This window comes from Haliotis asinina, chromosome 15 (assembly GCF_037392515.1).
Source record: "Haliotis asinina isolate JCU_RB_2024 chromosome 15, JCU_Hal_asi_v2, whole genome shotgun sequence".
In the NCBI taxonomy this organism is placed as follows: Eukaryota; Metazoa; Mollusca; class Gastropoda; order Lepetellida; family Haliotidae; genus Haliotis; species Haliotis asinina.
Window position 1 is genome coordinate 5,363,462 of NC_090294.1, and position 15,111 is coordinate 5,378,572.

The following is a 15,111-nucleotide window of genomic DNA, read 5'->3' on the forward strand; positions in this document are numbered from 1 at the left end:
TGTTTTAGACTGACGTGTACTTTCGAAAATTCAAATTAGTGAGTTCCTTGCTCCTATGTTCTGGTTCTGATTCTTGGGTTACGAATGTGTAATGATCTACTTACCGTTTATATGACGAGCTGATTGAATGAAATCTCTTTGACTTTCCCAGCATTTTTGGAACGACATGACTTGATCCTAGGAATGAAAACATGGAACCATGAACACTGCAGTGAGATGGGATAGAGTTTGAATATCGGTACGAACATCATACTTTTCGTACAGTCATAGTTATATTTTTACTCATTCTCACAGATTTGTAGCGTACTACAACACATTTTATACTGTCGGATTTCTGTGACGTCATGAGGGAATGAGTGAGTTTAATTTTGCGTCGCATTCTGCAATATACCAGCTATATGACGGAGATCTGTAAACAACTGAGTCTCCACCAGACAATGTAATGATCAACAGCATGAGCATCGATCAGCGCAATTGGGAACCGATGATACGTCAACCAAGTTAGCGAACCTGACCACCCGATCCCGTTAGTCGCCTTTTACGACAAGCTTAGTCGCCTTTTATGGTAAGCATGGGTTGCTGAAGGCCTATTCTACCCCGGAGTTTCACGGGTCTCTGTGACGTCATTAAGACAAATGATGGCAGAGCAAGGCTTGGGGTGCAGTGCCGACTGAGCTACTGGCTAAACCTCCAACTCGCACGAAGTCAGTGCCTCCATGGTTTACTCGCTTCACATGTACATGTACATGTGTAACATGTACATGTACATGTGTAAACCTTCAGTCAACAATTGTCTATCTAATCCTCTTTTAACGAGGTATATAGCAGCATGTCTGACACATAAACAATTTTCATCAGCCTTTCAACTATCCTACACTAAGTAAGAGATCGTGTCATTCGCCTGTCTGCGGAAATCAGAAAACACAGATTACGTTATAAGACGACATGGCTATAATTGCTAATTAGACCTAGGTGATGAGGCCATGCTCATACAACAACAAACATCGGTGGTAATACGACTATATTTCTCTGCGTCCTGTTTCATGTGTTCCGCAATTGTTTGGGGACAAAAGTAGGTCAGAGTACAGCGTCGCTTGTTACAGTCATCTTTCATTTTCAACAAACTGTGTGGTTTTAGAACAAATATTTTCGAAATATTAGCGGGTCATATGCTGATGTGAGTTAATGTTGCATTACATTATGTTTTGATGTAAGTGTTCGAGTCTCGACTAGGCAAAACCAATAAACGAACGAGTCACGATACCATAACATACCGAGTCTGATCAAATAGATGTCTGGTCATCTCCCACTTGTATTGGGTTTGGCATCCTGTTCTAACAAGTAAGTTTTACATCAGGCCGCATAAGCCATATTGCAGCTATCTATGGAGAGGTGTCCGATTTCAAGTTGGATATTACATCTTATAAACAAATGTAAGATTTTTGATTATAAATAAAACACAAACAAAAAAATCAAGTGCTACATTTATTTACAACCATGCAGAGTGATATTATACAGGAACGGCTCATCTATCACATACAACTATATAGATATCAACGACTGTTACCTTATAAGACTCGGGTATACACAATATATCATATATCGGTTCATGCGTAAGATCAGTCATCATTCGGTGACCACAATGCATCAGCCTCATACGGTCAGCATCAGTCAGACACCATTTTCATTAACAACAGTGTTTTAATACTGTAGTGATATATACTATGCAATGATAATGTCGCATATTGTATATGCAAGGCAAGCAGAGAGAAGTTTTCTGCCAACATTCCAGCATTAACAAAACAAGCGACGTCGAAACCTGACTGTTGGAATAGAACAGGGGTATTCACCATGAACGACACACACTCTACTCCCCGGCTACTGTCCGTCCTACTCATGTTGTACACACAGCTCGTACATACTCCGGCATGTAAACATTAGAAAATGTGACATTTCTTCTTTCGTGCGATTTATTTTATACGATATTATTTTTACAAAAGATCTATCGATAGATAGACAGACCAGTTTGAAGATCTGTCCCCAGTCCGGGTGGCGTGCTTTAAATACAACGTTGAGATCTAGGAAATGGGAAACGCCATTCGGAATGAAAGCATGGCAAAATATGATGACCCTATGCTGTGTCACCATGATCACAGCTTGTCCCGGATGTAACCAGCAGAAGACTACATCCCTGTCAACCACCGCTGATTGCAGGAACATAATGTATCGGGTTGTCACAAGAGGTAAAATATAGTTTTCATGCACACAGCATGATGTATCACACGTGATAATAAATAATAATAATTACCATACAAAGGAAGTTCGAGAAAGCATCACCTGTACACGTGACAAGGCGCACGAAACATGCAATAGATAATAAGTGACATATCTTGTTATGTACTATACCAGTATAGTGTAGTTTTTTGCGTTTATACACAATAATCGTGTTTATATAGTGTACATTTATCTTTAAAAACATTTAAATAACTCTCGTCAAGACGAAATGTGAAATGCGATTTTTCCTATGAATTATTTTGAAAATACTGAAAATGTGCCAGATGTAAACACACACAGTAGGGACTTTCACCAGACCTTGCCTTGCAGTATACAGGGGCTAATCATTTGAGCACTGTGAGAGACGAGGTCAGTACCTGGTGCCATCACATCTAGACATAATCACGTAATTGTGCACAGGTTCTGATGGGCCAATCATGGGCTTAACATAGTTCGGTGACTGCTCTTCACTCGTCGTTAGGTGAGCTAGTTGATCAAGTACACAACACTCTGAATAACACTTGGGAAAGAACATTATACACATCGGTAAGTAGGGCGTGGCAATCTGACCCACTAGTGTCCAATTCCATCATGATCATCATCATCAATATAGACATTTACTTCACTGTGACACTAGGTGTTTGTTTGAGAGTTACACAGTTCGTTCGAGGAAATATCTCACAATGCAAAACACAGAAACTATGGTTTGTGTTAGCGATTTGAAACAATTCTGATATGCTTTCTGAAACATCGTATTGATGAAATTTAAAGAACTTTAAAGAACTCTCCATTGAGTATTGTATATCGAATAAGCTGACGCAAAATTCAAAACTGCGTGTATTGTCTAAACGTTGCTAATTTGCTTTGAAACAAAAGTCTCTAAAATCTCCAAAATCGCTTTTGACAAGACCAAAAGTAGGAATATACTACCGGGATTCTAGTTCCACAATGTCCTTAGCACATTAAAAAAACACAATGGGAAATATGCTTATGTATTACACAAGAAGCCTCATATTTAATATATTTCCCTCTCTGTGGTTATTCGGGCACTCGAACATTTGTAATACCACGACCTTGTTTAACTCGAAGTTTCGTCCACGTCCAAGATGGTATACGTCGTTTCCATGCCTGCGTGAATGTGATCGTTGACGTGGCAATGCAACAACCACGTTCCGGGGTTGGTGGCCTTCATTATCGCCGACACCCCCGTCTCGGGGAACACAGTGATGACGTCAGTACGCTGGTCACCCCCTGACCGCTGGAGTAAGGTCTGACCGTGGAAGTGCACAGTGTGGATGTCCTGTGTCCCCCCGAAGCCCAGGATGTGCCACGCCACCGTGTCTCCTTTCTTCATGGTCAAACCCGGAAGTGATTGGTACACAAACCCATTGATCATATGCATCTTATTGCTTTCTACAAATTCCTCATCCCTGTAGTTCCTCTGCTCGCTTGCAAACTTCTTCTGATTCCATATGTTATACCAGCTTTGATTTTCGTCCATGATTGAGAAGAGTAAAATAAATTCCTTATCAACATCTTTCCGAACCTTTCCGTTCTTTCCTTTACCAAGGACTCCTTTTTTACAAATGACCAGCGGACCGATGAGCCCTGAGTAAGCGTCTCTCACTTGGTTGTGCGCGGAGTAATACATTGATGATATACAACCTGGGTCTTTCGAACCAGGGCCCTTGGTTATCTCCCAATGATACACATGAAATCCGCCAGGGGGCACTCCATCGTCAGTTTTCGTGTCCGTCCGGTCTGAGTAGAGACTTCCTTCGTTTGCTTTGTTTGTGTTGACCAGATGAGCATGTAACGAATATGTTCGTGACGCCATGTTTTTAAACACAATTTCTACGACATCGCCCACCTCTGCCCTCACGACAGGGCCAAGGAATCCCAGGTAGTCGTCCCCTTCTTTTTTGTGTACGGGCTCGCTGAAAGCCGAGTCTCGGAATTCTTTATACACAGCTTTACGGTACTTTGTGCCCACGTGTTTGTTGTCGTCAAGCGTGAATGCAAAGGACTTGCTGGAAAACAAACACAACAACCGATAAATGTGGAGTAACCCTGGCGCATTTCAAGCAAGATATCGAAGCTAGACCGGATTCAAACCTGGGTCTTTGCGCGAGTAACCACCGCTTTTACCAGTACGCCATCCAATAGTTCCGAGACTACAAGAAATTGATTGTCGTATTTACACATTATCCCTGAACAACAGGGAACCAGGACAAGAGAGGGTGAGTGAGTTGAATTCAACGCCACACTCAGCAATATTTGAGCGGTCTGTAAATAATCGAATCTGTGCCCCGTTCCTTAAAGCGATCGTACTGTCGTAAGCTATGTTAAAGTTTGGGAGTTACGATCGATCATACTAGTTAGAGGTACGATCGTCTTGTGGAACAGCGCCCAGGACCAGACAATCCAAGGATCAACAGCATGAACTTCGATCTACGCAACTGGGAACGATGACATGTGTCAACCCTCAGAGAGCCTGATCACCTGATCCCGTCAGTCGCCTCTTACGACAAGCATGGGATACTGAAGATCAATTCTAACCCGGATCTTCACGGAAGGACAGGGGAGAACATTGTTGAGTAAGCTGTAGTTGGTATTTGGTACGTTGATCGGTGTGTGGCCTGCATGGTATTGTGTGGGTGGAGGTGTTGAAGCGTAAGTAGGCATGTACTTTAAGTGGTATTCTAAAACAAAGCTTAGTCTACGATTCCATCAATGGTTAAAATGTACTTGCATTTAGTCTGCGTTAGCTGCTCATTTGTTAATTACACAAGTACTCACCTTTTCGGATCCGTCAGCTCACTGTCATCGAAGACCGATTTCTTTGACGGGGCATACTCCCATTCTGTTTCCACGGCAGCTATGTAATACTGTCGTTTCAGGGGGTTTGGAAGGTGGGTGTAAGAGAGGAGGGCTGGGTGGAGGTAGTTGCAGTCCTTCACCTCGTACAGGGTACTGAGCCCTGACTGGAAGTGGTCGGTGTTCCGGTCGAAGATACCCCAGTTACCTGAGGAAAATGACATCCACTTGCATTGCACTGTTTGCTTAATGAAGAGAATAAGTACAGATCCCATGTGAACACCCGCTTGTGCCAAGATGGCGAGATACAACCCCAGTATGAGCATGATGTTGTTTCCATATTTGATTTGGACATCATTTATTGATAATCATTGATGTGGGTGGTCATGGACGATTTGAAACATAATCAAGAGCTACGTATCCTGCCTTAGGACTAACTTAGGCTTCATAGTAAAGTATTATTCAACTTGATACTAACCAAGTTATATGAAGGGGATCTGTGTATGGACCCAAACAATCAGGTGACTGGCACTGATCTGAATCCAGCATGACACAAAAACTGACCCGTTAGCTGTCATCTTATGCTCAAGGTCAGTCATATACCAGACGTAAAGTTCCTATGTGCCATCATCATTAAACCGCCATTTGCTCATGCGAGAGGCCAAGCTTAGCCAAACACGCCAAATGTATACAGAATAACATGTAAGTGTAACAGAATTAGACGCCATGATATTGCCATGACATTTGACCGTGGTGTGACTCACCTGTATGTGACATGGCTTATGACTGTGGGGTATCACTCACCTGATTGTGACAAGACGTATGACTGTGATGTGTGACTTATTTATGTGTGACATGATGTCTGAGTGTGATTTGTGACTCTCCTGTTTGTGGCATAACGTCTCACTCTGGTGTGTGACTCACCTATGTGCGACATGAGAGTGACGAATGATAGCGACTTCCCCGGCACCAACTCCACTGTGTCCTTCATATTGCCGTCCACGTCGAAGTCCATGCCGTGGAAGTAGATGGAGTGGACGTCGGTCTGGTCCCCTACACAGAACAAATGCCAAGACACCTGCTCCGCCCGACACAACTCCATGCCGCCCAGGTTGCCGAACGCTCGGCCGTTCACGCCTGGGGATACAAGGAACAGGTATACATACATAAATACATACATGTACATTCATGTGTACGTGTCGTAAAGTAGTAGCATGACTGTTAAGGCGTCCGGTCGTCACGCATGCGTAACGCATTTCTGGTGACCACCGCCGAGACACTGCTGGAATATTTCCAATAGCGGCGTAAAGCCACACTCACTAGGATTAAAGACTGAAAAAAAGAATTTATGACTGGGGTGGGGTGAAGTCTGGTTAGGTGTGACGAGTTCATCATGTATTCCAGTTGGCTTTATTTCTGATGGTTGCTTACCTCTCATTTTGTTGGACTCTATAAACTTTGGATCTCCTTTGTCTACCATGGAGGCTATGGTGAACTTCTCGATGTTCTTGTCTAGGTACCAGGATTTGTTCTCGTCAATCACACCAAAGAACAAGATGCGATCCTTGTCCACTCCTCTCTGAAATGTAATCGTCGAAGCATGTTTCACATGTGATAAATCAGCAATACTGAACGGTATTATATCTCAACCTATTATATCTAGAAAGCAACCTGCTTGCCCTCCTCGTCGAGAGATCCCTGCTTACAGACCAGGAGGGGTCCGAGAAGGCCCGAGTTAATGTCCTTGACCGGGTCAACGGCTGACTGGTACATGAAAGTCACACACGCAGTGTCCTTGTCGGTTGGCGCTGCCGTCTCTGGCACGTAGAACCGGTACATACGGAAGTCCTGTCCCCCAGTCGTGATGGACTGTACAGAATCTAGAAGTAGATATAGGGAGTCATGGAACAGACACTGATATATATGACAGACCCTTTCCACATCAACCAACTTAATAACAATGAGACAAATATGAAAAGGTCGGAACCTCTGAAGTGATTGAATTTAGTTTTCCACCGCTTTAGCATTATTCCAGCAATATCACAATGGGTGACATCAGAAATGTCCATCACACGTTTAACTCATGTAGGGATTTGAACCCGGGTCCTCGACGCTGTAACCACTAGTCTACCCCACCGCCCCTGCAAAACAATGGACCAAACTAAGGAATTACATCGGGCATTAATATTGTTACTGATGCGTGAAATGTAGAAATATCCCCCAGTGTGAAACATTTTAAAACTTAACTGAGGCCATGAACAAATATCATGAGAGTGGTCATTCCGTCCTGTAACTGACAGTCACAGGACTCAATGTGACGCTGATGCAACCGATGTCAATACGCACCGTCTTTCTCTGCCTGCCCGTACTGTATGAGGCCCTGAGCGTAGAATGAGAAAGGTCGCGAAGCGTTGTTCCACAGTGTTACCTCTAGAGTCTCCCCAGCCTCTACCCTGATGATGGGGCCCAGGAGCCCCAGATGGAAGTCGTCCGGGACACGAGGTTTCACCTTCTCGAACTCCTTGTCCTCGTACTCCACAAACCGCGCCTTCAGGTACTGGCTGCCGATGGCGTTGGACTTGCCGATAAAGTACTGAGATTCTGGGCTGCAAACATTACTGACAAATAAACTAACAGGTAATATACAGTGTCGGAGTAATTTGATCCACCAAACATGCATCATTACGTATCTAAAACGATAGGGCTGATCGATGATGATCAGAGAGATCGGTCATCATTAAATAAATACCGATCGATTATCGATAAATATTGGAGATGTAGCCTTCAGCAAACTCTACATAAATATAAAAGAAATCAACATACGTAACACCAGTGGTGAGTGGTGGCGTATTAAAATTTGGATTACCAGCAAAACGCCGTCCTGAACACACTTTCACAGATAACCTAATCGAATAACTTGAAACACACTTGTTTCAACGTAAATCTGCAAAATGGCGACTCTTGCAAATTTATCGAATGATGCTAGACTATGCAAGAATTTCAAAATTGCCCTTGTTTTGTAGAACCCAACATTAAGTTTCGGTACTCTTTCCCTTCCACCTGAACACTACCTACAGACCTGTCATCTAAGAGCGCTTTCTCTGTGAGCTTGTCCACCCCTGACGGCAGGTAGTCCCACACATCTTCATGGATCAACAGAAACGTCTTGCGGACCTTGCCTTCCTTCAACAGAGGCTCCGGCTTATCTGCACACTTCTTCACACTGAAGAACCCTTGCATTCCCTCTGGACAGGGAACATTTACTTAGTTCGTCAACGGTTTGTAAGAAGTCTTTACGGGTTATTGAAATGAGTCAATTGTTCACTATTTAAAGCATTTGAAATATTAAAGATTTTAGCAATAATTGAATCTGCTCCTTCTATACCCGATTAAAATAATAAGGACAAAAGACAACAAAAGCAGAAATACTTAGACAAAATATTAGAACTACAACCACTAAAGTATATCGGTCCACTGTGTCCGGGTGGAATGAAACTGACGTGTGCTACTGTAATTTGATATTGGAAGTGAACCAGTTTTGTAACACGGTCGACTATGACATTTTACTCCCTGACAAGGTTAAATCACCTGCTTTCTCAGTAAGTACTTAGTGTCTATTGAGAACTGTTCAGCAGACTGTCTCTCTCACCGTCAAAGTGGTCATTTGCCTTGCAGTACACAAGCTTCCAGCCTTGACGACTGGCCACCATTTCCGCTGAAACAAACTTAGACGGGAACACCTCCACTGACAGAACTCTGAAAGTACAAAATTACTTTCACGTTGTATCGCCACAGGCTATTTACGTCAACAGATTCTGTATCGGCAAAGGCAATGTAAATCTACAGATTCTGTATCGACACAATCACGATACATCTACGGATTCTGTCCTGTGCATTTCACAACTTGGACCACCCTCCGAGTCAAACACCTGATCCCCAGCACACAAAGATTAACCCGCTCAGCCACCGCTGCTTTCACAAGATTCTGAGGGCATGGGTTCGAATTCCGAATTTTTGTACAATGTCGCAGTTCTACTAATAGCGTGCTTAACCGTTTTACCCGTAATTTGTGTGCTTCAAAATGTTATCAGACGTTTGACCTTTAAGGCCAAAGACACTCGATATGATCCATGACGTGTCACAACCAGCACGCTCATTCTGATTGTAACTTCCTTACCACGATGTGCCTTAAACAACATGCCGTACAAGTGTCAACTGTGTGCCTTTGTGCCTGACAAACATCGCTTAATAAAAGATATTGCACCCGTATAGTATGTTTCAAGAACGTACAAAGTCAAACTTACCTGATGATGGGACCAGAACAAGACCCCGAATTCTGTATTCATGGAATATGAAGAAAATAAAACCAACAAGATTCTTGCATGTTCCATGCATTTCATGTTTTGCAAAAGTGTGTATCAATTTTTGCGTTGAGATATATAGTGGTGTTCTCTTACCGATGGTCGCCATAGGTCATACTTTCCCCGTCCACCATGAAGCTGTGTACGTCGTCCTCACTGCCCATGCCGATGATGTACCAAGCTACCCTGTCGCCGGAACAAGCTTCGAACTTGGGACCGTTGCCGTACACGTAGCCGTTTAGTGCATGCATTAGGTTTGTCTCCGCAAACTCGTCGTCCTTGACCTTGGCAAGATCCTCACAACATGCGGGGTCCTCACAGGAGTTCATGTTATGGTCTAGGTACCAGCTCTCATTCTCATCAAAGATCTTCAGGACAGCTACAAATTCTTTGTCCACGTCTTTCCGATTACCTTCCTCGTCCAGGGCACCTGTCGATAAATTCCGATATCTTAATTAAGGTGACTGTATAGCACCCCACCTCAGCCTGATGTAAAATAGGAGCTGTTGAGAGCGTTAAGCTGTTTAAGCATATATGGATAATTATACATTAATGTTGGCAGGAATGTTCACACCTTTTCACACAAAGCTGCATGGGTGAATGAGAGTGGGTGAGGCTGTGTGTACATGAGTGAGCAATAAAGCAGTTTTTTTCAATATGATGAGTGAACGGTTTAACAACTATGTCTTCCTTCCAACCCATGCTGGCTCACTGTTTCGTGGTTCTTTGTGTAGCAGGGACTTGTACAAATTCATTTAACAACTGGGTCAGTTCCCATTTTAAAAACTATTCAACAAGGAAATAAAAGCCGCAAGGAGAAAGGATTTCACTGTTATATGTTCGAGTGTTTGTTTGTCAGGTATCCTAAAATATGCAATATGAGACATTTCAGCTGTGTATGATATGACTTGGTCACACCTGTTACGCGTACCCTTTTTGCAGGTGAGCAACGTTCCTATAAGTCCGCTGTTAGTATCTTTCGACGCGTCCTTGCTGTGTGAGTGATAGGCCCAGGGTATACACGCCTTGTCGTCAGATGTGGGTCCAAACTCTTCGGTTATCTCCCATATGTACGTATGTTCGCCATCAGGGGCCACTGTGTCATCCATCTTGTCGACATCTTTAGTGCTGTCACTATACAGAGCTCCTATGAGAAACAAGTGTGTTGTTACATATCGTCTCAAACGTTGTATTGTACGCTACTGTTTCAGCTTGCGGACAGTACGTATGTTATGTGACTCTTTCTCATCTATTTAGTTGGTTTCGCCTTTTTAGGCTCAGCCAAGCAGTTTAATATATATGGAAGAAGAAGAAGAAGAAGGGTTTATTTGTATAAAGGCCATACGACCCATAGAACAAGATGGTACAAAAGTGATCTTGGTTACCAGTTTCATGAAACAACGCTAACAGGAGCAGAATAAACATGTTCTAAGTACTTGACAAAGTTATTTATGATATTAATCTCTGATGATGTACCTATGCTATGGAGGGAATAATAGTGTCCATGGACCGTTTTTGGAATGTAACGCCGACGCATTTCCCCAAAGCGTTTACAAATATAAACAATATGAATTTCATCCTCGATACTTTTACAGTGTTTGCATAACACAATGTCGTCATTGCAAGAGGCAATACTTCGTCTAGTATATTTGATACCAAGTGCACTAGATCCTAATCTGAATAACGTGAAAAGACGTTTAAGTTTATTACTTATGTTTAATATAATAATAATAAAAATAGTTTAATATATAAAACATGTAAACGAATGTCGTTTTACGAACTGTTGACGTAGAATAATGAGAACTTGTAGGGTTCTTAGATATTACACTCATTTTGTAACTCCGAGTAAAGAAATGGGCAAGTGGTTTAAGGGAGGCCATACTTAAATGGTTCAGAGATACCTATTTCAATGTTACACTGTAGCAGTAGGTCTGTATAACATGTTGTGGACACTGAAGCAAGCGTGGAAAGTTGAGGCAGCTGTTTGAGTGATACATCTTACTAGCTATATATAGTCACATGCAGTCAGTGAGGATCGTCTGTCCTGCTTCAGTCTTGGCTGTCAACCCGTGATCCACATGTTATGAAACATTTAAATATTTCTAATGTAAGATGCTTAATAATAGGCAGATCGTTAACCTTTATCATCAATGAACATGTATTTTTTCACACTTCACCTTCATTTGACTTGGAATATTTGACGCCATGGGGATGAACTGAGTACGGCTTAGTTGCTAGGTTCTTGAAATGCACGATCAACTTGTCTCCGACTTCCCCCTTCAAAGTCGGCCCAATGAAACCCAACCAGAGTGGTTTAGTCACTTCCTTGGTGAAAGTCTTATCTGTGTACTGGCTGAACACTGCCTTGCGGTACTTGCTTCCGATCCGGTCAGGACCCTTCTCAATGAATGCTTTGGCAGATCTGGAATACAACTACTGGCATCGAGGTACCATTTCTCATGCCAGCACATGCGTGTTCCTTCGTTTTATTGTTCTTTTAACAGTATTCAAACACTAAATTCAGTTTATTTCAAAGTATTACATTTGACCACGTCTTTGTCTTGGGAAGAACATTGTCACATTTTTCAAAGTATTGCATTTGGCTATGTCTTTGTCTCGGGAAGGGCATATTGTCACATATGTAGGTCACATGTCTTCCGAAGTATGCGTACCGTTCTTAATTCTGCCTTGACGTGACAATATTTGACTTAGAAACATTGATAGCCATACTCATCAGTTTATATTGTAGTTTGTACATCTTACCTGTTTCTTAAATCACCTAACAAGGTAAGAATGGCTCACCTTTCAAACATTTTTTAACATAATTTAAAGGAAAACAATATGTAATGGTGCAAAATAATAGTTATGTGGTATCTTGGACTGAACCGTGATATCTCACATATTTGAGGTGATACTGAGCAGTCAGATTTCTTACATGTCGTTTGTCGGGGCAGTAATAGCGTCTCCCCATACTCCCATACATTCTGGTTGTTTGTAGCAGTGATAAATACCTCGTTACATCTTGGGTCCCGAATGTTCAGTCTCATTTCCACAAAACTTCATCTCTAAAGCAAATGTGATGCTTTTAATTTTTAAGCGGACAATATGTGTTCCAATGTTATTCAAACCGACAGCACATCTGTATTCGGGAATTCTCTTGAGAGAAATGCTCCATAGTGGCGTCAAGGAGCGCTTCATTGTCTATAGATATACATGCATAATTTACACGTACGTCATGACTGGTAACTCTCCAAGGTAATATCAGTTTTAAGTCAATCTATTGCCATTACTCGATTTACAGATATTGATGGAAAATGACCCCGGAGACATCCAAAATGTACATTCAAACATGGATTTTCATGTCTTAAACCAAACACAAAGTGAAAGAGAAACAATTAACATACTTTTCAAGCAAACACATCTGTAATTTTATCAAATAGAAGGATTTGTTCCCAACAACACAAACAACAAAGTGAATAATTTCATGTTGCTGGATGTGAACAATGCGCTAAAGAATATAGAATGTCAGCTCCATAGAATATCCTGTCTTGAAACAGGTTCCAGACGGCATTGAATCCTAAATATGCTGAACAGTAAAAAGAAACGCAACTCTGGTATTTTGCCAAGTTTTAGATATGAGACGCTAACATGAACGCTTACTTTTATGAGACTTCATTTTTTCGAAACTTGCGCTTCTTTTGCTGATCAGTATAGCTGTACAAATATTATGATTGTGTTGTGAATTGGGTCAAGGTTAAATCTCCATTCTTGCTAATGCCCTACATACCTGGAAACCAACAGTAATGTTTGAAGTTGACAGAACACAGGTCCCACGTGTTGTCAGTTGACAACATGGGTGACACGTGTTGTCAGTTGACAGAACACAGGTCCCACGTGTTGACAGTTGACAGAACACAAGCCCCACTTGTTGACAGTTGACAGAACACAGGTCCCATGTGTTGACAGTTGAAAGAACACAGGTCCCATGTGTGGTCACGATAAGAACAGTCGTTTACATTTTATGCAAAACTGAACCAGTGCAGAGATTCGCCATGATGAAGTAACAGAAGTGTTTCTCGATTTACGTTTTGAACATGTCTTTTCTGTATTTGATTTTGTGAACTTATATGTGTTTATACTTCTGTACATAAATATGCCGCCACCTAGACTGGGTGTGCGGTAATGTGAGGAATCAGAATCATTACAGATATCTAACGCCTTCGGTTTAATCTTTCTTTCAGCCTGATCCTTACGGTTCGTGGCAATACAAAATACAATATTGCCCCTCGTCTCTGTTTGAAATACTCGATCAGACAGTCTTGGAGTGTATGTTGAATGGATCAGCGTTGAACAAAGGTGAACTGAGAACTCTAAAAGTAAACTGACCATAATACGCGGACAGGCAATGACATCGAAATTGCATTATTCATACAACTGAATGCAAATCATTAATTCACAAGCGTAAAGTATTTTACATCCTCATAACTTGTCTGAAAGGTCTGTCTCAGTTTGAATACTCCTGACACTGCATTGAAAATAAGATCACTCGATAGGTGTATAGATATTATCGGCATGTTAAATGCACCAGAGGTACGGACAATGTTTATTAAGGCCCATAACATAGAAAGAACATTACTACACGCGGCGAACAATAAAAAATGACGCAAATGTGGAGACATATTTTGAACATTATAATCTACATATGCGTTGTGAGGGTCATAGAAGAGAGATTAAGTCGAATTCGAGTTATCGAGGTTCTATGGAAGTGTTGCTTCAGATTGACTTCACTTACCCTGCTTCATCCTTGACGACGCTAGATCCTGTAGGTGCATAGTCCCAGTCAACCTCCACAGACGCCAGGAAGTACTCACGGTCCTTGGCCACACTTACTCCACACAGGGCGAAAACAATCATCATCATCACCATTGTAGCCATCATTAGGTCAGTCAATGGTCACGCTAAGCTGAGACAACTAGACTGGAGACAGGTGTGAAAGTTTGAAAAAAAATGAAATTATGAATAAATAAGTTTACAAATAAGTACAAAAAATAAAAGGATAAAATTATGACGAGGCGCCCAGCGCACGGTACGGCTGCAGACATCAAAGGCTTTGAAGACTAGAGAGGCTGGAGAGTCATGATCTCGGTGGCTGAGTCCATGGAAGGAGGACTGAGGATGATTATGTATGAGAGTGAAAGCAGTAGATACGGGGCGACTGACTTATATCATAGTAGGCCGCGTTATGTCAGTAACGGCATGCCCTGTGGTCGGCAGTGAGCGTGATGGCGAGGCTAAGATACCGTTCCCATGTTTTTCTGTGTTGACATAAGCCTGAAGTGACTTAGCGAACGTTAGGGAAAGCCCCAAAGACGTGTGCAACCCTCCTGCTTAATTACACAGTTGAGACTTATTTTACTGAAAAAAAGTTCAAAAGGTCTTAAGACTTTTCTTTCAGGCTAAGCATATGACCATGGTATTTTGTATCGACGCCGTGTTGACGTCGACGTATGAACGTTAAAGCTAATCTAGGACCCGGAGAAACGTTAAGAATCCCAACCTGAAGGCAGAGACGCTCCACAGGTGTGAGACATGACAATCAGTATTGTTTACCTGTCTACTGACGCAGGTGTTATACAACATAACAAAAGGTTGTATGTTG

At 42.1% G+C, this 15,111-nt stretch overlaps 1 protein-coding gene across 1 annotated transcript; it reads right to left on the reverse strand.

Annotated features, from left to right (window-relative positions):
• Positions 1–3,352: 3,352 nt before the first annotated feature.
• Positions 3,353–14,387, reverse strand: LOC137266195 (hephaestin-like protein). The gene is made up of 12 exons (XM_067801700.1): positions 14,245–14,387; positions 11,630–11,874; positions 10,384–10,599; positions 9,549–9,882; positions 8,741–8,847; positions 8,171–8,336; positions 7,438–7,697; positions 6,763–6,971; positions 6,523–6,670; positions 6,016–6,228; positions 5,074–5,299; positions 3,353–4,304 (listed from the first exon to the last, which is right to left on the reverse strand). Exons 1-12 carry the CDS (start codon positions 14,385–14,387, stop codon positions 3,353–3,355), a joined length of 3,219 nt encoding a protein of 1,072 aa, XP_067657801.1.
• Between the last annotated feature and the right edge of the window lie 724 nt (positions 14,388–15,111).

Coding starts and splice junctions, on each gene's coding strand:
- LOC137266195 (XM_067801700.1), bottom strand. CDS start 14,387: ATGGCTACAATGGTGATGATGATGATTGTTTTCGCCCTGTGTGGAGTA. Junction 7,698..8,170: donor AAAGCGCTCTTAGATGACAG/GTCTGTAGGTAG, acceptor TAATGTTTGCAG/CCCAGAATCTCAGTACTTTA. Junction 6,229..6,522: donor AGAGTCCAACAAAATGAGAG/GTAAGCAACCAT, acceptor TTGTATCCCCAG/GCGTGAACGGCCGAGCGTTC.